The sequence below is a fragment of the Ranitomeya variabilis genome, chromosome 7 (genome assembly GCF_051348905.1).
Source record: "Ranitomeya variabilis isolate aRanVar5 chromosome 7, aRanVar5.hap1, whole genome shotgun sequence".
In the NCBI taxonomy this organism is placed as follows: Eukaryota; Metazoa; Chordata; class Amphibia; order Anura; family Dendrobatidae; genus Ranitomeya; species Ranitomeya variabilis.
The window spans coordinates 206080379-206108320 of record NC_135238.1 but is presented as its reverse complement, the minus strand read 5'-3'; the positions used below and the strand labels follow the sequence as shown (position 1 = coordinate 206108320).

Sequence of the window (27942 nt, the reverse complement as noted above, 5' to 3'; positions counted from 1 at the left end):
TTAAATCTGCAGCAATTCCGCACTGATTTTTCCGCACCATGTGCACAGCTTTTTTTTTTTTTTTTTTTTTACTATTGATTTACATTGTACTGTAAATCACAGTGCGGATCTGCAGCGTTTCTGCGCAGAAAAATCCGCTGCAGTTCTGCAGGAAATCTGCATCATGTGCACACAGCCTTACACCTTAAAGAGCTGCGCTGTTCACTGTTTCCATATGGTGGTGGTGCTTGTTTAATGACCTTTATGGAGCTTCTGTTTTTGTAGTTTTAGTAGTGTAATGGCGCTTTTGGCAGCATTGCGGTTGCAGTGTTTGCATTGTTAGGTTGCTTCACTTACTTTGTGTGCGCTGTGATTTTTTTGATATGTGATACAGCCCAGTTATGAGGGAGGATTTTACAAACATGGGATGATTTAATTTTGCAACCCAAATTACATCTCGGTCATACGGCTTCGGGGGTGCGAGGAAATCTAAATATAGGAGGTTTTAATATGGAGCAAGACTGGTTCCCTGTCCGGATATTTTGAGTGATTGCCACCTAAGGGTAAAGGGAAACAAAGCGGACGTGGTGCCGCACATCACCTGCAAAGTAACTGAGAGTTTTGGCGTCTTAGAATCCACAACACTGGGATTCGACTTCAGCTTTGTTTCTCCATGTTCTACTTATTGGCGAAAATAAAGTCAAGAATGTTGACGATTTAAAGAAAGTAATTAAAGAGTAATCTGAATGTATCTTCATCATATCTGCAACATGGACACTCATTCTCAGGTTAAGTTCCCAGAATGAGAATTTGCTATTTATTTTTTTTATTTTTATTTTTTTTCGTCGCTCTTTTTCTTGGCATGTCATATTTTAAATGAAAGAATTTTTTTGGAGTTCTTCTTTTTTAACTCACTGGGATCAAAAATTTCCCGATAGTCATGTGCGGATTAGGCTAGTTTCACACTAGCGTTAACTGCAATACGTCGCAAATGCGTCGTTTTGCCGAAAATACGCATCCAGCAAAAGTTCTTGCTGGATACGTTTTTTCGTCATAGACTAACATTAGCGACGCATTAGGGACGCATTGCAAAACGTCGCGTCCGTTTTGCGACGCTTGGGCGTGTGGTAGCGGACCGTCGGGGAAAAAAAAACGTTACATGTAACGTTTTTTGCTCCCGACGGTCCGCTTTTTCCGACCGCGCATGCGCGGCCGGAACTCCGCCCGCACCTCACAATGGGGCAGCGGATGCGTGGGAAAAATGCATCCGCTGCCCCCGTTGTGCGGCGGAGACCACGCTAGCGTCGGGAACCTCGGCCCGACGCACAGTGACGGGTTGTTCCCGACGCTAGTGTGAAAGTAGCCTAACATACGTTACTGCTGCGGAAACTCAGAAAATGCAAATGTTGATTTTTTTTTTTTTTTTTTTGTTTGTATCTCTTTCAAGTCTATGGGGAACATCTGCAATTAATAAATCCCTTGTTTACTGCAAGGGAAATTGACATGTTGCAGATTTACAAAAAAAATAAAAAAATTAATTGCACCACAGGGCAGTTTCCATAGTATTAAAAAAAAAACAAACAAACGCAGCACTGTGGGCGTGAGATTTTTCGAAATGTTAGCTTTTTTTCTGTGAAACTACAAAATGCTCTTTCTTGCACATGGAAATATGCAACTGAAAAAAAAAAAAATGCACCAAATGCTCATCGTGGGAACGTAGCCTGCGGGCTAGGGTGAGCGTTACTGATGATGACTTGATAATAAGGAGCGATTGTTGATCCTGTGATCTCGGCTGTTTGGCCCCTTGGACGCTGCCGACTGCGGCATCTATGTACTTATATAAAAGTGGCAATGTACATAATTGCAACCTAGCAAATGTCGAAAAGCAAAAACCCTAAAAATGTTGATAGAATTGCTTTTTGTTAATATTTTTCTGTACGTTTTCTTAAAATAGCGCAGAAAAAACTTTACAGCGCGTCCTGCAAAATGCGCCAAAAAAAACTCAATAGGTTGTATCAAAAGGAAAAAAATTAGCTTTCAAAATGCTGGGCGGAAGAAAAAAAAAATTGCTGGATCATCGCAGTTATCTCATGTTTGCAGCTCAGGGGCGCGCGCCACCCCTCTGCCTCCCGGCTTAGTGCTTGCCCGGTCCTGATTGTTGCACCGTTGGCCCGTACCGTGCACTTTCCGATGCTGCTATTTCTGCAGCATTAGGGAGCGCAGAATCACGGACGCTGGCAGAGTACAGCAAGCCGACCAGCTAAGGAGCAGCGCTTACAAGCAAGCTCTATAGCCAAGAGCTTGTAACACCGCGCTCCTTGCTTGGCAGATAACTGATAGACTGCAGCGGTGGCTGGTAACTTCGGCAAAGAGCAACAAACTGTGGAATAAACGGTTTGCTCTGTTTTGGTCATGGAGAGCAGTTTTAGTAAGCGGTGAATGCACACTTTGCAATATTTCTATGTTTTATACAATGAGAATAACCTTTTAAGAGGAATCTGTCAGCGACAGAAGTGATCTGCAGGTAATCAGCGTTTTATCCATGTTTTGCTGTGTAACTGGAGCAGCATCTAATAATAATAATAATAAGGGCCTGTATTTTGGACTAGTGCATTCCCATAAAAAAATCGCATTGCACTCTGACTGTTATCGAATGACTCAGTGCTCATGCTGCAAGTGGCAGCGTATATTGGATGAGACTCAGCAATGTAAGTCAGTGGGTGCGAAAAAAAAAAATTCACGAAACACAGTAATGCGTATGCCGTCCGATTTTTTTTACGCAGCCATTAAATAGGAAACCCGACATTACATCAGCTAAATAGAGTAAATTCACAGCCTGAACTGTCAGAATAGAAATATATCAGTGAGATATATAATTAGTGCAGTGCGGATGTATGGTGGTTTTTTGTACCTGTAGCTAATAATTACATTTAATGAAAAAAAACAAAACAAAAAAAAAAAAACGGTGTGGGGTTCCCCTTATTTTAACCAACTGAGGTAAATCAGACAGCTGGGGGTTGGTGTTAATAGTATGAGAAGGGGCCACTATCCATGCGTCTTCCCATCTTATTAATGTCAGCTTACAGCTGTCTGCGTAGTTTTTACTGGTTATTAAACGGGGAACCCCCGAAAAAAAAAAAAAAAAAAAAATGACATGGGGTTCCTCCTATTTTTAATAACCAGTAAAGGCTAAGCAGACAGCTGTGAGCTGATAGTAATAGGCTGGCAAGGGGCCATGGACCTACTAATAACACCAGCCACCCCAGGAATGTGGTTAGTAATGGAGAGGCGTCTGTCAGACAGCTCCATTACTAACCCCGTAGTAAACACGCGCGTGCGTGTATATACACACACACACACACACACACACACACACACACACACACACACACACACACTCTCACACTTATTGTAAAAAGCACCCTCCGACAATTACTCATTCATTACTAAAAAAGAGATCAATAAGGGTTCACCGTAAATCCATACTGAGGAGGTCCTATGCCCATCCCCCGACTCTGCTACATCTGTGATGAGCAGTGACATCAGTAATGTGACCACTCGGCACTACTCAGCCCAGCTGCAGTGACGTCATTAAGGTTACCACAGGTCACAGCCGGCGGTGTTAATGGTAAACTCTGTCATCTACAAGCTGTGAACTGCTTTTCCCTTACTAATGTCACCCCTCGCAGCTGTCTGCTTTCCCTTAGCTGGTTATTAAAAATAAGGGGGACCCCATGACATTTGTTTCTTTTATTTATTAGCTAAAAACAAGTACAGAAAAATACACACGCAAGGCACTGATTATCTATACACCGTGTCTATCTCTGTATAAAAAACAGTTTTATTAGTAAACTAGCTTGAAATAACGGAGAATTACATTATATAAAAGATGATGTTAAAAACGCATTACATACGGATGCAAGAAAAATCGCTTTGTGCTCGCATGACAGACTTATTGACTTGGACCGCACAACCCCTTTTGATCTTACTTTTCCATCTTGCAGCTTTCGGGGGGCGGTGCAGGAGGGTGTAACAGTCAGCGCTTACTATTCAGTGACATGTTGTAACCACTCCCCGGCCTTTGAGTGACAGCCTGCTCTGCAGCATGCGGGTGCACTCTCCCAACCAGGACTCCTTTTTTTTTTTTGTGATCAGACGCGTCCCTCCCTACGTCCGTATGATAAAGGTGTGTAGCAGATCATCGTCACCTGTACACGGCACCGTGTGATCCTGCGAATCGACACCTTGCACATTCTATTATATACTGGACACCATACAGGTTCAGGCTGTTGCTAAAGTGTGCCATTACTATATTCAATGGTTTTCTGACCTCCAGGACCCCGCACTGATCATGAGTGAGTGGGGATCAACGTGTATGTAGATGTGCGGCCGTTCCCTGCAGAGCAGGTGCTCTGTGTGCTGCAGCCCTGCGGAAAACTGTTAAAAGGGAATTCAATTTTTGTACGTTGGGGAGAAGGATCAGAATTGCCATTCATTTGTAGGAGAATTCGCAGCACCTCTGACAGCAGTGAGCATTGGCAGCCCATTTTCAAGAAAGAATCAGGTTCCTCCTGTGGGATCCAGATCTGTTCAACTTCAATGTTATATCCTGTGGGTGGGAATACCCCTTTAAGGGATTTTGGCCCTAATCTTGCAACACAGCCCTTTCATTCTCGGGATCGGTGGGAGTCCTGAAGGTTAAACCCCTTTGCCTCCCCCATCTCATTGACCAAAAAGTGATGGTATATCATAATATGCCTTTACATGATGGGACTCCCTCTTCATTATAGCTATAATGGGTTTTATTAGTTTATAAAAAGTTGGCTTTAAATAGGAAAGAACCAATAATCCCCTTATTGATCGTCCCCTGATCTGAGTGCCTCAGGGGTTTATCAGTTGAGAATTTGTCCTGTTGTTCTTTAGCCCCCATTTATGTTGTCAGAGAACACTGCCCCTTATTCTCCAGCAGCTTATTCATCCGGTCGCACACCTTTTGCATGCCGTCTGCTGGCCGCTCTGCGCTGCTATATTGGGATGTTATTATAGGTCACCATAATGGGAGACGCCTAGAAGTCTGTGCCAACGTTCATGTGAGTCAGACTTGTCTGTGTCGTACATAAAACAGAAGCCTGCGTGCCTGCCCAGCCTCACCTCCTTACAGCGCTGGCCGGAGGAGACCACCCTAATAATAGGTCAGACCTACAAATAGTCTATGGGTCAGTATGGCGGGCCGTCGGCACAGACTCCTCGGTGTGACGTGATGCTCGATAGACCTGGACACTGTAATGCCTTGGTCACGTTATGGGAATGGATGTGCCCGTACAATAAACTCATGAATGTAGTCCCATTTCCGAGTGTAGGAGTAAGCCTGTGACACCAGACAGCGCTGACCGGTGTGCCGCAGCTGCTTCCATCAGATGATCGATGTTACACTCCTCGATTACCCCACTGTGTAACCCTCTGTGGCAATAGTGGTGTTTTCATGTCATCTGGCCTGGTTTATGATGAGTCTATTGGTTCCTCGAGCCCAGGATCAAACCTTTATCAGTATAGCTCAACCACATTCTCAGCCATTTTTTTTTTTATTTATTTTTTTAATTGAAAAAATTTGGAAAACTTTACAGCCAAGAAAGTCAAATTTTTTTTGTTTATTCATCTGCTATGTAGTGCTATGTCTCCATGGCTGTGTCTTCTGACCCCCACAGTATCACTCGCTGCCGTCTGTACCCTAATTATTACCAGCTTACCTAATCTAAGGGCAGATTGGGGGTGAAAACTGTAGGATCAGGCTACATACGGTTAGTATGGAGGGCATATTGTAACTACTAAAAAAGGACTTGTTGCCAAGTAAATTGTCCAGTTTTTGCCTTTTTTATTCCCACTGCTCCCCTGAGTTTTTTTTTTTTTTTTTTAATCCAGCGTATGGTTTACAATGGGGCGTGGCTTACAGGGTAGTTATGCAGAAATACACGCCCCAGAGGATCCTGTGAGCGCCGACTGTAAGTGAAGGGTCAGACGGCCATATATCTCCGACAAGGATCGCAACGCCAAGCTCGGACCGGCCGTCAGCTCTCCTGACCTGAGCGTGACTGCATGTATTCCTATGCAGCTGTCACACTCGGGCTGGGAGAGCCACCAGTCAGTCCAAGCATTGCCATCCCTGTCCTAGTTATACAGCAGTCCGACCCATTCCTAGAGGCCATAAAAACTATCGCCAAGTAAACCATATCCCTGGAACCAACTTAAAAAGGTTTTGAAAAACAATGACATTCAGTTTAGCAGCAGGAATAAAATAAGAAAAAAAAATCACGACTTTTGAGCTGGTGACAGGTCATCTTTAAAGGGCAATTTATCAAGGCTGTTTGCATGTTTTTTTTGTTTTTTTGTTTTTTTTAATGTCTTTACCGGTTGTCTGTGCACCGTCTGGAGGTGGGGGTCTCTGGACCTTGACTTCCACCGATGAATATGAAAAAACAAAGTTGTTGCTTTTTAAAGGGGAGGGGGTCTTGTATGATTTTTCTTTACACTTTAAAAAAAATTGCCTTCATTATTGGTGAGCTATTATTATTAATAATAATATAATATTATTATCCAATTTATTTTAGTAGAGTCCCCGATGCAACAAAATTGGGGGGGGGGGGGGGTGTTCCCTATCTTGTGTATCAACCTACATTGCTAGTGATCGGCTACACATACGGGGTATTGAGACCTCCTTTTTTTTTTTTTCTTTTTTTTTTTTCAGTGTATCATAAAATAGCCCTTGTGTAGTGTGGTGGTCTTGCAGTGAGCGGCCCCTCCGCGCCCTTCTCTCTGGGCCGCTTGCTCATTGCTGTTTACAGGCTCTTGTAGCCAGCACCATAAATAGCGCTCACACACGACTTCTAACCCGGGCCAAGGGGGAAACGTTTCTCATGTTTCATCATTGCCTATACATTACAGCAAAGTCCCATCACCTGTCACCCGCAAGCAGAAAGCGTAGGGAAAGGAGCGAGCCAAACTACGCAGCCGCTTGTGTTCTGTACTGCGACACAAGGCCGAAAGCAATATTATATTGTTGTGGAAGTGACCTAATAAGTGGCGTTATATGCATGTACAGTGGGGAAAATAAGTATTTGATACACTGCCAATTTTATAAGTTTTCCCACATACAAAGAATGGAGAGGTCTGCCATTTGTATCGTAGGTACACGTCATCTGTGAGAGACAGAATCTAAAAATAAAAAACAGAATATCACATTGTATGATTGACATAATTAATTTGCATTTTATTGCATACACTAAGTATCATTACTCATTTTTTTATTGCAAACATGTTTTTGTTCTAATTACTTTCCCTTCTTAATATGGAGTCACATTAGCAGTTATGCTTTTCAGACTTTCTGTTAGTGTTTTTTGCATATGGGAGGCTACTGTGGTTTTCATAGAATTGTTTGGACATTTATATATTAAGGCTGTAAAAATTATCAGTAGTTTAGAGAACTTCCTAATGGTTTCCGTATATAATACTATAATCATGAAGCACCAATATACTCTGTGCAGATGAGCGGATACTACCAGCTCTCTCTAAGCACCCCACAGGTACCCCTCCAGGACTACTCCACAACGCTAATACCACAAAAAGACGGAGAAAAAACGTCCACTTATTCATAATTATATAAAAATATTCAAATGTTTATTAATTCATCACAATCACATACATGTATAAATACATAAAGTACAAAAAATGGGTGTGTTGTCAACACAGCCATATAGCAGGAGACACAAAAAGGAGAAACGTGGCACTGACCAAGTTAGAGGGGGAATAGTCAAATATGCCCTTCGGGTATCAGCATCAGTCTCAATCTAAAGTATAGTATGTGACCATGTATCATCATTATATCCAATACAGATATTTCAAAGTCACCCTATGTCCACAATCACATATTAGTATATATTTGCTGCTTACCCATTAAAGATCAGGGCTGGTATCCCCTCCTCGCTTGGTCCCCCCCGGTTACCGTATATAGTATGATTTTTTTGGGGAAAAAAAGTTCTATAAATGTCTGTTCTCTTCCTGATCTCAGGATCTGGGCTTTTAGTTGAGATGAATCTGTGCTGCACTTTATGCACATGCTCAGTTGTGACTAGTGCTGTGGAATCGTAGTGGAGATGAATCTGTGCTGCACTTTATGCACATGCTCAGTTGTGACTAGTGCTGTGTAATTGTAGTGGAGATGAATCTGTGCTGCACTTTATGCACATGCTCAGTTGTGACCAGTGCTGTGGAGTCGTAGTGGAGATGAATCTGTGCTGCACTTTATGTACATGCTCAGCAGTGACAAGGGCTGTGGAGTTGGAGAAATTGAGGAGTCCGAGGTTTGGCTTACCGACTCCACAGCCCTGCTCCTAATCCTGAGAGGACCTGTTGCAAGATTCACAATACATTCTGAAATAATTGTTTTGTCTGAGGCTGATGTACTTACTACAGTATTAAATGTCATAATTGCTGTATAATAATGTCATCATATTAGTTTTACTCTCTTGCTAATGTAGCTAGAGCTATGTAAAAATGCTCCGATTAAAATGAGGGTTACACCAAAATTTTGACCTGGATCTTAAAGTAAGTACACTGGCCCCATCAGGTCTAAAATCTATTTAACAATGTCTGCTGCTTCTGTTGTGAAGTCTGGTGATATATCTGGTTATAGGGACTTTTTTTTTGCACATTACTTAATCTGTGCACCTAGATGAAGTGACCATTCTCTTTACGTATTTCTGATAGTTTGGGAGGGAGGGTTAAAGAGATACCATCTTCATTTTTATTTCATTAATTATTAGTCCGCATGAAAATAAATAAAACTTTGTAACTGATCTTCTCAGTGAAATCTGCTTCTCTTTCCTCCAGGACTGATCATTCATTCTCAAAGTTCTCAGATCATTGGTAAAATCTGTATTCAGTGAAGACACTGTTACATTGCTGAGCTAGGCGATTATGGTTTTTATTTGAACTACCTTCAGCTCTAGCCATGGCGGCTTGATGGATGAACGATCTGTAGGAAGATCAGCTTTGTTCAGTCCTAGATCGGTCCATCAGGGTCTTCTCCGCATTATCTTGAAAGTTCCGTATCAAGTCATCAGATTGTTGACCTTTCTCTTCACCTTGTTGCTTCTATTTGTCCGACCATGATGTCTTTCTCCATTGATTTCTCTCTTTGTAGAATGTGTCCAAAATAGAAAAGTCATAGTTTGGTGATCCTTGCATTGAGTGACATGTCTGGCTTGATTTGTTCCAAGATTGATGTGTTTGTTGCTCTTGCCTTCCATGGTATTGATAACTTCCTTCTCCAGCACCACGTCTCGAAAGCGTTGATTCTTGTGATGACAGTTGGTGCTCATAAAATTCTATGTAGGGGTAGGTGTGAAGGTAGTAGTTCTGCCTCTAGCGCCTCCCTCGCCCTTCCATCTACGTAGAATCTAACAAGCACCAACGATCATCTTCCTATCTTAGTAATGTAACAATCTGGCGAGCTTTTCCCCAGGAGTTAGTGCCTCTTTGTACCATCCCCAGAAGGCTGCGTTCACAGAACTGTGTGATTTTTACCATCCGTCAGAAACGGACAGTGTTTTTATTTTTTCCCCCTCAGGTGTCGCCCTAGTTACATCCAGATGTTTTTTTTTTTCTCAAGCCAACAAAAACACCCCGGAAAGGTTTTTTTTGCATGTATTCATACTTTCCAAGTTGATCAATAAGCAATTGAGCCGCGAGAAGCTGAAGCTTTCTGATTTGCATCCTTGATTTACGGATCCCCGTTGTATGGCCGAGTCTGATCTGGGATCGGAGTAGGTCTTACTCGGAATCTCATGGATCTCGCGCTCAGATCCCAGATCTTCATGGATGTGTGTATCGATCCATAACACTCTATGGGTACGTGTGCGGTCCGAGTACAAATTAGACGCCACGTTGACACTTTACATGGATGTGTGACTGCAGCTTGAGGAGAACCAAAACCTTAGAACGTCCCCAAAAATGTAACATTATACCTTTGTGCGATATAACAATTTCCTTCGTTGCTTCCAGTCCAGCACCTAAACAGTCAGCGCGATTCATTCCAGCAGTCAGACACGAGGGGCGTCTAAGTGCCGGCAGATGGCGGCACATTCAGCTGCTCGTCTACTGCACCCGACCTAAACCAACTCGTTTCCATATTCCACTTCTGATAAAAGAAAGAAAAAACCCCGGTGTTGTCATAGTGATGGAGGAAAAAGCCATGTAAAAATTACCTTTCAATCTCCACTTAATAGCAGGTTTACTGCTCCGGCACAAAGCCTCCGATTACAGCGAGTTCTCTATGGAGACGCTGCGGTATAAGTGGCTGAAACGCGTGGTAATTACAATTGTCCGGCTGCCAGCTCCTGAAATGCTACAAGAGGGACCAGATCTTCTGTACCACCAGATTCCAGGCAGTATCTTACTGCATGGTTAATGATTTATATGCCGAACACACAGGGAAGTTATCCTGATCAACACCTAATAACTCGGATTTACTGCAGTCACACTATCGTTTCCCAGATGTGCTGTTCATGGCAGCCTGTATTGTGGTTACAGCCCTGAAAAACAGTTGTGCGGCTCTTATGGATTTGGAGGATATTTGCCCTCATCGTCTTCCATCAGATGTATATGTTAGGAGGATTTTATGAGCTATACCGCCGATGGTGGTTCTAACATATCAGTAATTCAGAGCCGTCAACTGCCTCTTGGCTTCTAGTTTGGGGGGGGGGGGGGGAGGAAAAACAGCCAAAAGGACACTTCTTACTTTTATTGGGAGCGTAAGGGTTCTTTACAGTTAGAGCAGTCAGACTGTGGAATGCCGACCACAGAGGTAGTAATGGCAGACACTATACAGGTTTTATACAAGGGCTGGACGATTTCCTCAGTACACATAACATTGTGGGTTATAAGACAGTCTTCTCCAACCACAAGGTGTTTGCTCTTTTATTTAACATCAGGGATCGTCGAACGGTGTGCTGCCTACCTGGCGCTCGAGTCCGACACATCGCTGATCGGGTGGACAGATTACTGGGAGGGGCTGGTGAGGACCCAGCGGTCATGGTGCACATTGGCACAAATGACAAAGTTAGAGGTGTAGGTGGAAGGTCCTTAAAGATGATTTCAGGGAATTAGGCTGCAAGCTGAAAGCAAGGACCTCCAACGTGGTATTTTCCGAAATACTGCCTGTACCACGTGCCACGCCAGAGAGGCAACGGGAGATTAGGGAGGTTAATAAGTGGCTCAAGAACTGGTGTAGGAAGGAGGGGTTTGGGTTCCTGCAGAACTGGGCCGACTTCTCAGTTGGCTACAGGCTCTACGCTAGGGACGGGCTGCACCTCAATGGGGAAGGTGCAGCTGTGCTGGGGGGGAAAATGGCTAGAAGGTTGGAGGAGTGTTTAAACTAGGGATTGGGGGGGAGGGTATTCATTTTATAGGAGGGGAAGATAGTGCAGATAGAGACCTGGGCACAAATAAGGAAGTTGGGGGTGGCGGTGGCATGGGGGGTGGGGTTAGAATAGTTAATAATTTAGGAAAGAATAGAGGTACAGAGAGGAACATCAAGTGCATGTATACTAATGCCAGAAGCCTCGCCAACAAAATGGACGAATTAGAACTAATGTTGTTGGAGCATAATTATGACATGGTGGGGATATCTGAAACATGGCTGGATGAGAGCCATGACGGGGCTGTTAACTTGCAGGGCTATAGCCTGTTCAGAAATGACCGTACAGATAAGCGAGGGGGAGGGGTGTGTCTATATGTAAAATCATCCTTAAAACCCATCCGGCGTGATAATATAGGTGAATCTAATGAAAATGTAGAGTCCCTGTGGGTGGAGATAAGGGGAGGGGGAAAAAATAATAAATTACTGATAGGGGTTTGTTATAAATTTCCAAAAATAATGGAAGCAATGGAGAATATCCTCGTAAAGCAAATAGATGAAGCTGCGACTCAAGGAGAAGTCATTATTATGGGGGACTTCAACTACCCTGAAATAGATTGGGGAACAGAAACCTGCAGTTCCAGCAAAGGTAATCGGTTTTTGCCAACTATGAGAGACCATTACCTTTCACAACTGGTTCAGGACCCAACAAGAAGGGGGGCACTGCTAGACCTAATATTAACCAACAGGCCAGACCACATATCAAATATAAGAGTTGGGGGTCACTTGGGGAATAGTGATCACAAAATAATAAGTTTTCATGTATCCTTTAATAAGATGTGTAGTAGAGGGGTGACAAGGACACTAAACTTCAGGAGGGCAAATTTCCAACAGATGAGAGAGGATCTTGGTGCAATTAATTGGGACGATATCCTGAGACATAAAAATACACAAAGAAAATGGGAGACGTTTATTAGCATCCTGGATAGGACCTGTGCACAGTATATACCGTATGGGAATAAACATACTAGAAATAGGAGGAAACCAATATGGCTAAATAGAGCTGTAAGGGGTGCAATAAGTGACAAAAAGAAAGCATTTAGAGAATTAAAGGAAGTAGGTAGTGAGGAGGCATTAAATAAATACAAAAAAATTAAATTCTGTAAAAAGCAAATTAAGGCAGCAAAGATTGAGACAGAGAGACTCATTGCCAGAGAGAGTAAAAATAATCCCAAAATATTCTTTAACTACATAAATAGTAAGAAACTAAAAAATGATAGTGTTGGCCCCCTTAAAAATAGTCTGGGTGAAATGGTGGATGAGGATGAGGAAAAAGCCAATATGCTAAATGACTTTTTTTCATCAGTATTTACAAAAGAAAATCCCATGGCAGACAAAATGACTAGTGATAAAAATTCCCCATTAAATGTCACCTGCTTAACCCAGCAGGAAGTACAGCGGCGTCTAAAAATCACTAAAATTGACAAATCTCCGGGCCCGGATGGGATACACCCCCGAGTACTGCAGGAACTAAGTACAGTCATTGATAGACCATTATTTTTAATCTTTAAAGACTCCATAATAACAGGGTCTGTACCACAGGACTGGCGTATAGCAAATGTGGTGCCAATATTCAAAAAGGGGACAAAAACTGAACTCGGTAATTATAGGCCAGTAAGCTTAACCTCTACTGTGGGTAAAATCCTGGAGGGCATTCTAAGGGATGCTATACTGGAGTATCTGAAGAGGAATAACCTCATGACCCAGTATCAGCACGGGTTTACTAGGGACCGTTCATGTCAGACTAATCTGATCAATTTCTATGAAGAGGTAAGTTCCGGACTGGACCAAGGGAACCCAGTAGATGTAGTGTATATGGACTTTTCAAAAGCTTTTGATATGGTGCCACACAAAAGGTTGATACATAAAATGAGAACAATGGGGATAGGGGAAAATATGTGTAAGTGGGTTGAGAGCTGGCTCAGGGATAGGAAACAAAGGGTGGTTATTAATGCAGCAAACTCGGACTGGGTCGCGGTTAGCAGTGGGGTACCACAGGGGTCAGTATTGGGCCCTCTTCTTTTTAACATATTTATTAATGACCTTGTAGGGGGCATTCAGAGTAGAATTTCAATATTTGCAGATGACACTAAACTCTGCAGGGTAATCAATACAGGGGAGGACAATTTTATATTACAGGATGATTTATGTAAACTAGAAGCTTGGGCTGATAAATGGCAAATGAGCTTTAATGGGGATAAATGTAAGGTCATGCACTTGGGTAGAAGAAATAAGATGTATAACTATGTGCTTAATTCTAAAACTCTGGGCAAAACCGTCAATGAAAAAGACCTGGGTGTATGGGTGGATGACAAACTCATATTCAGTGGCCAGTGTCAGGCAGCTGCTACAAAGGCAAATAAAATAATGGGATGCATTAAAAGAGGCATAGATGCTCATGAGGAGAACATAATTTTACCTCTATACAAGTCACTAGTGCGACCACACTTAGAATACTGTGCACAGTTCTGGTCTCCGGTGTATAAGAAAGACATAGCTGAACTGGAGCGGGTGCAGAGAAGAGCGACCAAGGTTATTAGAGGACTGGGGGGTCTGCAATACCAAGATAGGTTATTACACTTGGGGCTATTTAGTTTGGAAAAACGAAGGCTAAGGGGTGATCTTATGTTAATGTATAAATATATGAGGGGACAGTACAAAGACCTTTCTGATGATCTTTTTAATCATAGACCTGTGACAGGGACAAGGGGGCATCCTCTACGTCTGGAGGAAAGAAGGTTTAAGCATAATAACAGACGCGGATTCTTTACTGTAAGAGCAGTGAGACTATGGAACTATCTGCCGTATGATGTTGTAATGAGTGATTCATTACTTAAATTTAAGAGGGGACTGGATACCTTTCTGGAAAAGTATAATGTTACAGGGTATATACACTAGATTCCTCGATAGGGCGTTGATCCAGGGAACTAGTCTGATTGCCGTATGTGGGGTCGGGAAGGAATTTTTTTCCCCAAGGTGGAGCTTACTCTTACCACATGGGGTTTTTTGCCTTCCTCTGGATCAACATGTTAGGGCATGTTAGGTTAGGCTATGGGTTAAACTAGATGGACTTAAAGTCTTCCTTCAACCTTAATAACTATGTAATAACTATGTAATGTAATGTTTTACAGCTCTTTTCATCACTGTCCCCATTGGGGCTCACAATATAGATTCCCTATCAGTATGTCTTTGTAGTGTGGGAGGAAACTGGACAACCCCCAGAGTAAACCCACGCAAACACGGGGAAAATATACAAACTCCTTGCAGATGTTGTCTTTGGTGGGATTTGAACCCAGGGCCCCAGCACTGCAATGCTATCCACTGAGCCGCCCTGCTGCTGATGTTTTCAAAAATACTTTCTCTTCTATTACAGGTTTTGCAAAAGACACAGGGTAAAGTCGAGCTCGTGTGTTCCCTCGGTGCCCCACGATTTGCTGATGATGTCGGAGCTGGTTATACCTCGCTTCATCTTCTACCTTATTCAGTACTTGAGAGATGGGTACAGCGAGCCTGGTATGTGCAATACAAGATAGTCTGCGGCTACGAGATCACGCATGGCAAAATCTAATGCAATAATACTATGACGCCAGTGCTGCTACATAGTAATGTGGGTCGTGATGCAAAAAAACATCTCCCTTTATTGTGCTCCTCATGAGAAGTGAATAAGAGAAGTCAGAACGGTTGTGTTGACAAATTAGAAGGCCATTGCATGCAGTGTTGCTGCTTTTCTGCAGCGCTATTCTTGGAGTTTTAGCAAAAAAAAAGTTATATGCTGCCCAAATGTTTTCCACTTTTTTGGGATTGGTCCATTTATAGCTTATGAAAACTGTTTCACAAGCTAGATCTCAAATCTGGAACCCCTTAAAACTCTGTGCGTGCATGGCCTAAGAATCCACTGTGTCTCCCATAGTAGATTAAGCCTTTACAAGCAACAATTTTATCTTCTAGAAAATTAACTCTTTAGAAGCAGCTATGTCCTCTTTTGCAGATAAAACCCTTTGGAAGCAGCTGTGACCTCCTTTTGGAGATTTAACCTTTTAGGTGTAGTTGCATAGTACACAGTAACATTTTATATCATTGCACGGGTGTTAACAATTAGCATAGGACATGCACATATCTGCTAGATCTGCACTTGTGCTTTTCTATTTGTTAGCTGTTTGGCAACTGACCTATTTGCCATGCAGCAGGGTCTTGATTCAGAAATGAGAGGCACTGCGCCATCCTATTAAATTACAGGGAGATTTTTTGGTATAGCTCTTCATTTTTAACTCTTCATTTGCAGATTACACTATTGTACAGCACTCAGGTTTACAGTGCCTAAAAGTAGTATTCAACCCCCTGCAGATTTAGCAGGTTTAATAAGATGCAAATAAGTTAGAGCCTTCAAACTTCAAACAAGAGCAGGATTTATTAACAGATGCATAAATCTTACAAACCAAAAAGTTTTGTTGCTCAGTTAAATTTTTATAAATTTTAAACATAAAAGTGTGGGTCAATTATTCTTCAACCCCTAGGTTTAATATTTTGTGGAATAACCTTTGTTTGCAATTACAGCTAATAATCGTCTTTTATAAGACCTGATCAGGCCGGCACAGGTCTCTGGAGTTATCTTGGCCCACTCCTCCATGCAGATCTTCTCCAAGTTATCTAGGTTCTTTGGGTGTCTCATGTGGACTTTAATGTTGAGCTCCTTCCACAAGTTTTCAATTGGGTTAAGGTCAGGAGACTGACTAGGCCACTGCAACACCTTGATTTTTTGCCTCTTGAACCAGGCCTTGGTTTTCTTGGCTGCTTTGGGTCGTTGTCTTGTTGGAAGATGAAATGACGACCCATCTTAAGATCCTTGATGGAGGAGCGGAGGTTCTTGGCCAAAATCTCCAGGTAGGCCGTGCTATCCATCTTCCCATGGATGCGGACCAGATGGCCAGGCCCCTTGGCTGAGAAACAGCCCCACAGCATGATGCTGCCACCACCATGCTTGACTGTAGGTATGGTATTCTTGGGGTCGTATGCAGTGCCATCCAGTCTCCAAACGTCACGTGTGTGGTTGGCACCAAAGATCTCGATCTTGGTCTCATCAGACCAGAGAACCTTGAACCAGTCAGTCTCAGGGTCCTCCAAGTGATCATGAGCAAACTGTAGACGAGCCTTGACATGACGCTTTGAAAGTAAAGGTACCTTACGGGCTCGTCTGGAACGGAGACCATTGCGGTGGAGTACGTTACTTCTGGTATTGACTGAAACCAATGTCCCCACTGCCATGAGATCTTCCCGGAGCTCCTTTCTTGTTGTCCTTGGGTTAGCCTTGACTCTTCGGACAAGCCTGGCCTCGGCACGGGAGGAAACTTTCAAAGGCTGTCCAGGCCGTAGAAGGCTAACAGTAGTTCCATAAGCCTTCCACTTCCGGATGATGCTCCCAACAGTGGAGACAGGTAGGCCCAACTCCTTGGAAAGGGTTTTGTACCCCTTGCCAGCCTTGTGACCCTCCACGATCTTGTCTCTGATGGCCTTGGAATGCTCCTTTGTCTTTCCCATGTTGACCATGTTTGAGTGCTGTTCACGTTTGGGGAGGGTCTTAAATAGTCAGAAAAGGCTGGAAAAAGAGATAATTAATCCAAACATGTGAAGCTCATTGTTCTTTGTGCCTGAACTACTTCTTAATACTTTAGGGGAACCAAACAGAATTCTGGGGGGTTGAGGGGTTGAATAATAAATGACCCTCTGAAAAAACTTTTCCCAATTTAAAAAAAAAAATAAACAAAGAAATAACATTCTTTTTTGCTGCAGTGCATTTCACACTTCCAGGCTGATCTACAGTCCAAATGTCACAATGCCAAGTTAATTCCAAATGTGTAAACCTGCTAAATCTGCAGGGGGTTGAATACTACTTGTAGGCACTGTATACTGAAGGGAGTTTTGGTCCAGCTACATTGTGTACGCTCTTTCTGCTAACATGTTGTATGTGGGAGTGCCTGCAGATTGCCGGTTCTGTACTCCCATTCCCAGCGTTAGTCCCCTTGTGTTTGCAGTCTCCCAATGCTCTTTCATACATTTAGTTTCTCAAAATTAACAATTTCCACGAAGAATGCTTCTTTTACAATGGATCAGTAAGAAGACCAGATTTTTGTGGTTTTGCTTAGAGAGTTTGTGTGATTCTTTTCTTCATATTTGTCTTGTGTAACGCCATTATAGGTACACGTCTTACTGTCGGATTATATAGGCGAAGCATTGAAAGAGTGATGGCAGGCAAAAGTCAAATGTAAAGCTGCAAACAACTAGTGTATGTGCACATGTTCAGCATTTGCTGCAGAAAAATACAGCATAAAATACATGCGCTTTTGATGCGTTTTCACCATTCATTATGGTAGTATGGGTAAAATCTGCAGCAAAAATGCTAAAAGAATTGACAAACTGTTGTAAGTCTGCAAGATAAACATAATTACCATATATACTCGAGTATAAGCCGAGATTTTCAGCCCATTTTTTTGGGCTGAAAGTCCCCCTCTCGGCTTATACTCGAGTCATACCCGGGGGTCGGCATGTGAGGGGGGGCGGGGGCTGTGTAATTATACTTACCTGCTCCCGGCGCGGTCCCTGGACGTCCCTGCTTCTTCCAGCGCTGCAGCTTCTTCCTGTACTGAGCGGTCACATGGTCCCGCTCATTACAGAAATGAATATGCGGCTCCACCTCCCATAGAGGTGGAGCCGCATATTCATTAATGTATGAGCGGTAACGGTGACCGCTCAATACAGGAAGAAGATGCAGGGACGTCCAGGGACACAGCGCCAGGAGCAGGTAAGTATACGGGGAGGGGGAGCGCAGTGCTGCGCGATATTAACGCTCCTCGTTCCGGTGTGTCCCCGTCATCAGCGTCCTCTGGCAATGACGCTCAGGTCAGAGGGCGCGGTGACTTACTCAGTGCGCACCCTCTGCTGAACGTCAGTGCCGAAGACAGAGCCGCACGAGGAGCAGGTAAAAGTGCTGGGGTCCTGAGCGACGGAGAGGTGAGTGTGTGATTTTTTTTTTTTTTTTATGGCAGCAAAAGCAAATGGGGCAAGTGGCTGTGCGGAGCATCTTATGGGGCCATAACACTTGTGCAGCACTATAAGGGGCAGTGGCTGTGCGGAGCATCTTATGGGGCCATAACACTTGTGCAGCACTATAAGGGGCAGTGGCTGTGCGGAGCATCTTATGGGGCCATAACACTTGTGCAGCACTATAAGGGGCAGTGGCTGTGCGGAGCATCTTATGGGGCCATAACACTTGTGCAGCACTATAAGGGGCAGTGGCTGTGCGGAGCATCTTATGGGGCCATAACACTTGTGCAGCACTATAAGGGGCAGTGGCTGTGCGGAGCATCTTATGGGGCCATAACACTTGTGCAGCACTATATGGGGCAAGTGACTGTACGGAGCATCTTATGGGGCCCTTATTACCCTTTATGCAGGATTATATGGGGCATATTTTAATATGGAGCATCTAATGGGGCCCATCAAACTTTATGGAGCATTATATGGGGCTCCTGATTCAATATGGATAGTCAAAAACACTTAAACTACTGATGTCTCAATTAATTTTACTTTTATTGGTATCTATTTTTGCTTTTGAAATTTACCGGTAGCTGCTGCATTTTTCACCCTAGGCTTATACTCGAGTCATTAAGTTTTCCCAGTTTTTTGTGGCAAAATTAGGGGGGTCGGCTTATACTCTAGTATATACGGTAACTTCAGTAATCTCATTCACTTTGCTGGTACTAGGAAATGCAAAGTTTTTGTGACAAATTTGCGCAGAAAAAATACGACAAAACCGCAACTTATGCCCGTTAACATTTTCTTAGGCCCTGTGCATACGTTGCAGATTTGTTTATGCCCAGATTTGTCACAAAACCTGAAGGATTTCCTAGTACTGGGAAAGTGTATGAGAATCTGAAGTCTCATGCACATGTTGCAATATTTTCCTTGCAGACTTAAATCTGCAGAATGTCAATTCTTTCAACCGTTTTGCTGTAGATTTCACCCAGACTAATCAGTGGGAAAAAATCTGCTACAAAAACGGTTGTAATAAAAACACAGCAAAAGTATTTTACGTAGCTTTTTTTTTTTATTCCTGCCAAGAAATGCAGAAATTTCTGCTGCACATACTTAACTTGTGCACATACCCTTATTCGGTTTTGCTTATGTGCTGGAACTGTAAGACAACACGTTTTTGATGCAGCAAAAAGTACCATTTGTTCTAAAAAAAAAAAAATAAAATACATAGAAAAAAGTGAATAGACACAAAAATATTCAGTAAAAATGTATAATTTTATGAAATATATGAAAGTAAAGTTCATATAATAGAAATAGAATATTAGGGGATAAAGTCCTAGAGAGGAAAACGTATAGAGTGGGTATACTCAATGGATGGCATTGCACAATATGGCCATGTGGCCAAAGTAAAAATAGTGCTAAAGTCCATATAACCATATGTAGCATTACATAGTAATAACCAGTGGATACAGGTAGAAATAATCATATACAGACATCATAGAAAAGTAAAATAATGCAAAAGAAGTTCAGTAACCAATTACAAGTACCCAGGAACTCCCGCGTACGTTTCGCCAGGTGGCTTTCTCAGGGAGTATGAATAATAAGTACGTAGCGTCAATAGCTCATCGTGGGAAAAGAGCCTTAATGTTCTGCATTAGTGAATGTTTGAGAAATAGAAGAGGCTGTGAAGTGTGTATTCTGCTCTGTAGAAGCTACATAAGCAGCTGCACGGGTTATGGGAGGACATCTTGTCTCAATCTCCGGCATCGCATTGCACCCACTGAAGGCAATAATGTATAATGCATGGATGAGATGAAGAAGACCCCCTGCTGTGACTTCCAGGTTTTGCTGCTGCTTTCCCATTGTAATGTCTGGAGTAAGGGTTTCTAATGGCCGCCTTATGCTATTGTCATTTTTGCAGCCAAGCATTAAGGTTTCGCTTCCACTCTTTTACACCTAGGTGTATAAGCCATGCTGCTCAGCTGTCACATCTTACGAACATTTCTTTGCTGTTCCCAAACCATTGAAATCGATTTTCTCCGTATGATACCTGACACACATTCTCTGTTGCTAAGCTACATTTATCATAAATGTTGGCGACTAATTGCCGAGTCCTGAGATTACTCCTACATTTACCGTAAGGTGAATTTCTTTGTTCGGGGGCATAGAGTCCATCCACCTGTAGCTGGAGTGGGCAATGTATGTGGGATTTTTTGTTATGGGAATGGTGATTTTTCACTCCTTGTGTATTCACCTTTGTCACCAAGATTACGGTACTGACCTCTAGATCTATCAGCTGCTTGTTGGTTAACACTGTTGACTTGCAACATCGGGGTCTCACCCAAATTTTCGCCTACGTGCCAAATGGATTGGGAGCCCCAAAGAGAATGAGGATTGTTAGAAGTGATGACCATCTCTGTACAGTGCTGTGGAATATGTTGGTTGTAAATCATTCAGCTGCGGCGATGAAAGCTAAGTCTCTGTACACTAACAAATACTCGGAGACCACCTGAGCGTGCTCGGAAAACCAGAGCAACGAGTAGAGTCGCTCATCACTACCTACCAGCCGTGAGACATGCCGCCGCAGGCACTCGAACATATCGACAGTCTCAACACATGTAAGGATTGCCTACAGCCGTAAGACATTCAGCCGCAGGCACTCGAACATATCGACAGTCTCAACACATGTAAGGATTGCCTACAGCCGTAAGACATTCAGCCGCAGGCACTCGAACATATCGACAGTCTCAACACATGTAAGGATTGCCTACAGCCGTAAGACATTCAGCCGCAGGCACTCGGAACATATCGACAGTCTCAACACATGTAGGGATTGCCTACCAGTAGTGATGAGCGAGTGTACTCATTGCTCGGGTTTTCCCGAGCACGCTCGGGTGGTCTCCCGAGTATTTGTAACTGCTCGGAGATTAAGTTTTCATTGCCTCAGCAGCATGATTTGCGGCTACTACACAGCTTGATTATATGTGGGGATTCCCTAGGACCAGACAACCCCCACATGTACTCAGGCTAAGTAGTAGTTGTAAATCATTCAGCTGCGGCGATGAAAACTAAATCTCTGTACACTAACAAATACTCGGAGACCACCCGAGCGTGCTCTGAAAACCAGAGCAACGAGTAGAGTCGCTCATCACTACCTACCAGCCTCGAGACATGCAGCCGCAGGCACTTGAACATATTAATCGAACACGCCGAAGACACTCATTTAGCGCCCGAGCATACTCTGATAACCCCTTATCTGAGCACGTTTGCTCATCATTATTAATTATATGCAAGGAAAGATGGGTGCCGGTCATAATTCTATTTTGTCATATTTTCCTTTAGGAACCTGCTAGTGCAATAAATGACATCCATGATTCTGAGTATGTTTTTACACCAAACCTAACTATGATATATCCATAATTTGGTTGATAGTTAAATTTCTGTGTTGTCCCAATGCTGAAAAATCCCAGCTTTCCAATCCACAGAAGCCATTACGTTCTCCAAGCTCTTATTCAAAGAGCATAGGCCATCAATATCATTGGCTTGGAGAACCCCTTTAACCCCTGCCTCTTGTCTTTGCTGGGTTCAGATAGTAGAGGCATTTATATGATGCTGGTGGTTTACCCAAAAATACACTATTAAAACCCAGTCTATCAGAAAATCTCTCCTATATGTAAACGGTTTCCTATGTTATGTTGTAGAATTGACAGTTATGCAGAGACTGGAACCATGTGCAGAACGCTAAAACCTATATTTTACTTGCTGTAGTTTTGCAGCAATTGCAGTCAGTTTTTATTTTTTTAAATGTAATTGAAAAAATGCAATTTTGTTCTGAAATGTTCTAAATATCATTAGGTTTCAACTGTGCTCAGAGAAAAATGTGTAAAATCGTATTCACATTGGCTCTCCTGAAGAAGCCTTTGATACCGGCGATACACCCAAGTGGACTTCCTTCTACAACAACCCTTGATTTAGTACATGATCATTACTTTTTATTTGCAGTGCATTTCTGGACTAGACAATCATTGTTGTTCATTTTTTGTTTTCTAGAATCCGCAACGGACAAAGATATCCAGAAAACGCTTCAGGCGTTGGAACCACAGATAACTTTCCTGGAGGATTTAACCAAAATGGGGGGTGCAATGCGGACTGTCCTCACCCAAGTTCTCACTAACCAGCAATATTACAAAGACCTTTGCTGTGGTAAGTTTTAGCATTGAACCTTGAAACAAAACCTGTTCCCAAAGGGGGTTATATGCTTTAAAGGGAGCCCAGTCATTAGATCCAAGCTGCCCGAACTTTGTGCCTCATGAATCTGAGCCTAGCTGCACGATTGCAGCAGTGTATGTTTTACTCTGAAACTCTGCAATGTTTGGGTGATGCATTTTTGGGGGGTTATCGGTCCGTTTCTGACTGTCAGACACACCCGCGGACCATGGAGGGAGAAGATGCAAGCTTATTATTACGGCATCTTTTTTGCTGGCTACATCGCACTCATTGGGACTGGCAACGCTTTGTGATACCTTTTGCGCTTACATAATCTCCGGCTTAGCAGAGCTGTTGGGTCCTAGCAAACCCAGATGAACTCTACCAGTGAATTCTATCATCATAGGGGATCTGATTTCCCCTGTAACTGGGCTTACTATGGATGCCCAAGGTACAGTGGAAAAATGAGTAAACATAAAAAAAATAAATCCTCTTTTTTTCTGCACAGTTATATGGTCAACTGGATTGTGTCATTTCTATCTTCAAGGAGAGGAAAAATAAACGCAAAAATGAAAATTTTCAGAGGCAGAAAGGTTTAGCAGAGCCACAAGCGTCCTCTAGCCATTGGGGTCATAACTAACTCTGTTGTAGCAGGATTTTTTGAGATATAAAGACATTTTGTAAAGACTGACATTTTGCAAAAAAGGGGCACACTAGTTGGTTGCTTTAAAAAAAAAAAAAAAAAATCCTAAATGCTAGTTAGGGACCAGGTTCCTTGTGCGCCTCCTCCATAGTGTCACCTGCAGTGGGATGATGATATAAGGCTCATATCCTAACATTACGGATCCCCTCCCTCCTATAAGAACAGTCCTCTGATCTTACTCAGCTCTTGGATATTCTTTCGGATCGCTTTCCCATCGTTATGAATCACGTCTCTGTGGGTTACATGTGTGGAGGAGACAGATTGCTGTTGTAACTCAAATCAAAGTGCCAAAAATCTGGCAAAAGCCCCGTGTGCTGTGTGGGAGGCTGGCGGAGACACTTTGTGCCTGCTATCGGGGACGCAGAGCTCTGTCCACGGAGTAGAGCTGAAGGTTTTGTGACCAGATTGCATCAGTGACAGTTCCCTAAGATGCAGGTGACTCTAATTTTTCCATACAGGAGGAGAATCCTCCCCTGTGTGAGAGGCTTGAATTCCTTGTTTTAAAGGAAACATGTCATTAAAATAAAAAAATAAAAAGTTCAGCGCTCTGTACACAAGGGTGTGCTGTAATCACATGTGACTGACGGCATGCTTTTCTCACGTGCTGGGTTGAGTAAAATGAACAGTCAAGTGATTACAGCATCCTCAGGGTATAGTGCCCACTTGGTGGGGAGGGTGGGGGGCCTTCAGCTTGGCCCGATGGCTGCACCGGGGGTGCGGGACCTGCAGCTACGCCCGATGGCCGCATCGGGGGCCCTACAGCTTGGCCCGTTGTCCACGCTGGGGGTGGGGGGGCCTACAGCTTGGCCCGATGGCTGCTCCGGGGGTGAGGTAGCCTGCATCTTGGCCCGATGGCTGCGTTAAGGGTGAGGGGGCCTGCAGCTTGGCCTGATGGTTGCGCCAAGGGTGGGGAGGCCTGCAATTTGGCCTGATGGGCACGCCAGGGGTGGGTGCGGCCTGCAGCTTGGCCCCATGGCCACGTCGGGGGTGGGGGGGCCTGCAGCCTGGCCCGATGGCCGCGCCAAGGGTGGGGTGGCCTGCAACTTGGCCTAATGGCCGCGCCAAGGGTGGGGTGGCCTGCAGCTTGGTCCCGATGGTTTAGTCCGGTCCGATGGGTGTCGCAGGTCCAGGTCCATCACCTCCCATCTTCTTATGATCGCCGCCCCCTCCCTTTACGTAAAGTGTCTGTTTTTACTATAGGTTCCGCAGAGAGTACAGGTACGAAGAGTCATGAAAAGTACCTTATTGCCCTAAAGGGGTCTGGCCTGGCATTTCCTGAAGAAAAGCCATCAACTGTGAGCCAAGAGCAGGGCGCTACCAGTGCATCGCCAGCACAAGGTTTGTAAGAAGAGTCTTCGGCTGTTAGTGCAGCACTTTGTATGTGGAGTTGGTATCGGTGTGGCTCCTACGGTCTCTGCCGTCTGTACATTGACTTTCTTTATATAAGTTTTTAATGTTACGTATTTAACGATATTCGTGATATTGTACATTTTGAAAAATGCGTAAATGAAGCAGCTATAGATTTGAGTCTTGTATACTGTGTATATAATTTATTTGTTGTTTGAGCCCAATAAGGATGCTGACAATTTTTGTTTGGTGATTTTAATTTTTTTTCCTCCCTTGTCAACGTTTTATGGATTTCATTCTTACATCCTTAACTGTGCAGGAAAAATGACCTGACAACCTGATTTTCTGGGGCAGTGCAATCATGGCAATACCAAACATGTAGAGTTTATTGTTATACTATTTTGGTGGCTTTAAGAAAAAAAATTCTGAGCTTTTGTAAATAAGAAATACAAATTTCCAAGACCTGTAGCCTTTTTAATGTTCTGTCTATGGAACTGTTAGGGCTTGTTTGTTTTTTTTGTTTGTTTTTTTTCTTCAACTTTTGAGCCAATAGTATAATTGACAGTAATTTATTTTACATACAAGTTTTGATTAGTGATGAGCGAGTGTACTCGTTGCTTGAGTGTTCCCGAGCTTGCTCGGGTGGTCTCGGAGTATTTGTAACTGTTCGGGGATGGATTGTTTTTGTTGACGAAGCTGCATGATTTACAGCTCCTAGCCAGCAAAAGTACATGTGGGGGTTGCCTTCACATGTAATCAAGCTGTTTAACAGCTGTAAATAATTCAGCTGCGGCAGGGAAAACTAAATCTCCGAGCACTAATAAATATTAGGAGACCACCTGAGCTTTCAATCTTATTATGAAGCTGTGATGACTGGCGTACTTATGTTTTTGTGTTTTTTTTTTTTTTTTTTTTTAATATATATATTCTTCTGTACAACATTTATCGTAGGGGTTATTTAAGTGTACCATTTTGATAGCCTGGATTTTTATGGACGCGGTGATACCACGTATGTTTTATTTTTATAATTTCTTTATTTTAATAATGGGGAAAAAGTGTTGGGGGAGATTGGAAAAAATAAAATAAATAAATATGCAGGATTTGCATCAGAGTGCAGCAGGCAGGATTTGCACTTGTATGCGACCTTACCCAACATAGACTGTAAACAGGAAGGTTGCTCAGGCACCTCCCCAGTGGGGAGGAGGCAATATATACATAATGTCCCACAGCCATTGTCTGGGGAGGAAATGGCAAGTGCACACGCTGACCCTTTAAAAGGGTGGGAGCGCACGTGTGTGTGCTATAAGGACATGGCTAGAGGACCAGCTGGAAGCATGCAGAGCATGGAGGAGGGAAGAACTGTCTGCAGCATGGGAGACTGAAGAGACACGCCTTGCAGCGCTAGAGTCCTGGGTTCAAATCCCACCAAGGACAACATCTGCAAGGAGTTTGCATCTTCTCCCCGTGTTTGCGTGGGTTTCCTCCGGGTTCTCCGGTTTCCTCCCACATCCCAAAGACATATACTGATAGGAAATTTAGATTGTGAGCCCCATCGGGGACAGCGATGATAATGTGTGCAAAACTGTAAAGCGCTGCAGAATATGATAATAATAATAAAATATATATATATATAATCGTTTATGCTATATAGTACATTGTTGCAGTATATAGTGAAAATTGTCATCCCCTTGAAACTCAGCCTTTAGCTGAACTTCACAGGGGTAAACAGGAGAACCAATATGACAGTGACAGGTGCCTTTAATTAGCCCGCAGCTGCCATGGTTGCCCATTGGTTCCCTGCGAGCGCATCATGCGGGACTAATGAGAGCTGGCACTGGTGACCGCGCCATTTAAACTCCGCAGTCAGAGATCGACGTGGGCATTTAAATGGTTAACTGCAGCAGTCGTAGCCGAGCAGTGCCTGATGCCGCCTGTCGAGGGAGCTCTGTTGCTGACACTGCCGTCCTCACGCTCTTCCCTGTCGTATGTACATGGATGTCGTTTTGCACTAAGGGGTTAAAGGCTCGCTATCACTGCTAAGTCCAAGTGTCCTCCATATAAGCTGCTGCACTTGTTAGAAGTTGCAGTCCATTGTGCAGGATTTGGACATCGTGGAAGACGTCCAGCCTGAGCATTGCCAAGGGTTTGGTTTCAGAAAACCTTCAAGGAGTTGTGCAGCATGTGCTACAGGTCAGGGGCCAATATATAACGCAGTGTGCCTTTATTGTGCCATTTGTTGGGTACAAGTTCTCACGTGTCAGAATAAAAAAAAATGAATGAATAAATGTAAACATCCAGAATTATGTACTTTTTTTTTTCTTTTCTCCCTTTTTTTTTCAAATAGAAACTGCTGGAGCGAATGCAGCGTCCGCACCGTCCGATTCTTCTGATGAGGTTGGTGAATTAAAAGCTTCTTATTTTAATTTTGTAGCTTTCCTCCTCCCTCTGCTCATGACATAGCGAGGAGACGTCTGGTCGGTGGTTGGGACCTGTCAGAGTTGTCATTCTGCCGACACGTGATCTCCTCATACTCCCCATACATCGGATTCTTTATGTAAGGGGAGTATATCTGCCACTGATCAGTCTTTACTAACGTACCACCGTCTTTGTAGAATTTGCAGATTCTGTTTGGACTAAAGTTGTATTGAATTTTCCAGGAGGATCAGGACGACCGACCGTCAGTGGGGAAACGGAAAAGAGTCAAACTCAGCACCAGCGCCAAAGGTACGAACACGTCTCCATGACCCCACTGACTTGTCCTAGGACTGTCACTGACAACAAACATCTGAAATGTCAATCGTCTTACGTTACACATCTTGGAACACCCCAAACCGCAACCTACAAGACGTCAGCGCTCCTCACTCGGCCTTGCCAGCTTCTCATGTACATGCTATACGTCGTTTCACCCTGGTGCTCGTTGGATGCAACATTGAATGGACGGGGGTAAAATAGCGTGGTTTTTTATATGCAATGTTTGAAATCTTGAGCTATGTTAACACGCTGCTTTTTTGCAGTGTTTTTTTTTTTTTTTTTGCTGCATTTTTTAATTCTATTTTTTCAGCTGTTTCACAGTTCCAGCAAAGTCTGAGATTTCAGAAATCTCATGCATACCCCTTGTTTTTTTTTTCCTGTCTTGTCAAAGAGCTGCCTTTTTGCAGCGTTTTTCACCCATTAAAGCAATGGGTGGTGCAATAATACAGGTATCCAT

General features: G+C 43.3%; 1 protein-coding gene across 2 annotated transcripts in view; it reads left to right on the top strand.

The window, feature by feature from the left end:
* The window catches only part of UBR3 (ubiquitin protein ligase E3 component n-recognin 3), a 169056-nt gene that overhangs the window by 5114 nt on the left and 136000 nt on the right, over positions 1-27942 (top strand). For both annotated transcript variants that reach the window (XM_077272745.1, XM_077272744.1), the window contains exons 2-6: positions 14823-14962; positions 22529-22681; positions 24588-24725; positions 27079-27128; positions 27392-27458. In XM_077272745.1, the coding sequence (XP_077128860.1) occupies positions 14823-14962; positions 22529-22681; positions 24588-24725; positions 27079-27128; positions 27392-27458 (548 nt within the window). The remainder of the gene's footprint in view (positions 1-14822; positions 14963-22528; positions 22682-24587; positions 24726-27078; positions 27129-27391; positions 27459-27942) is intronic.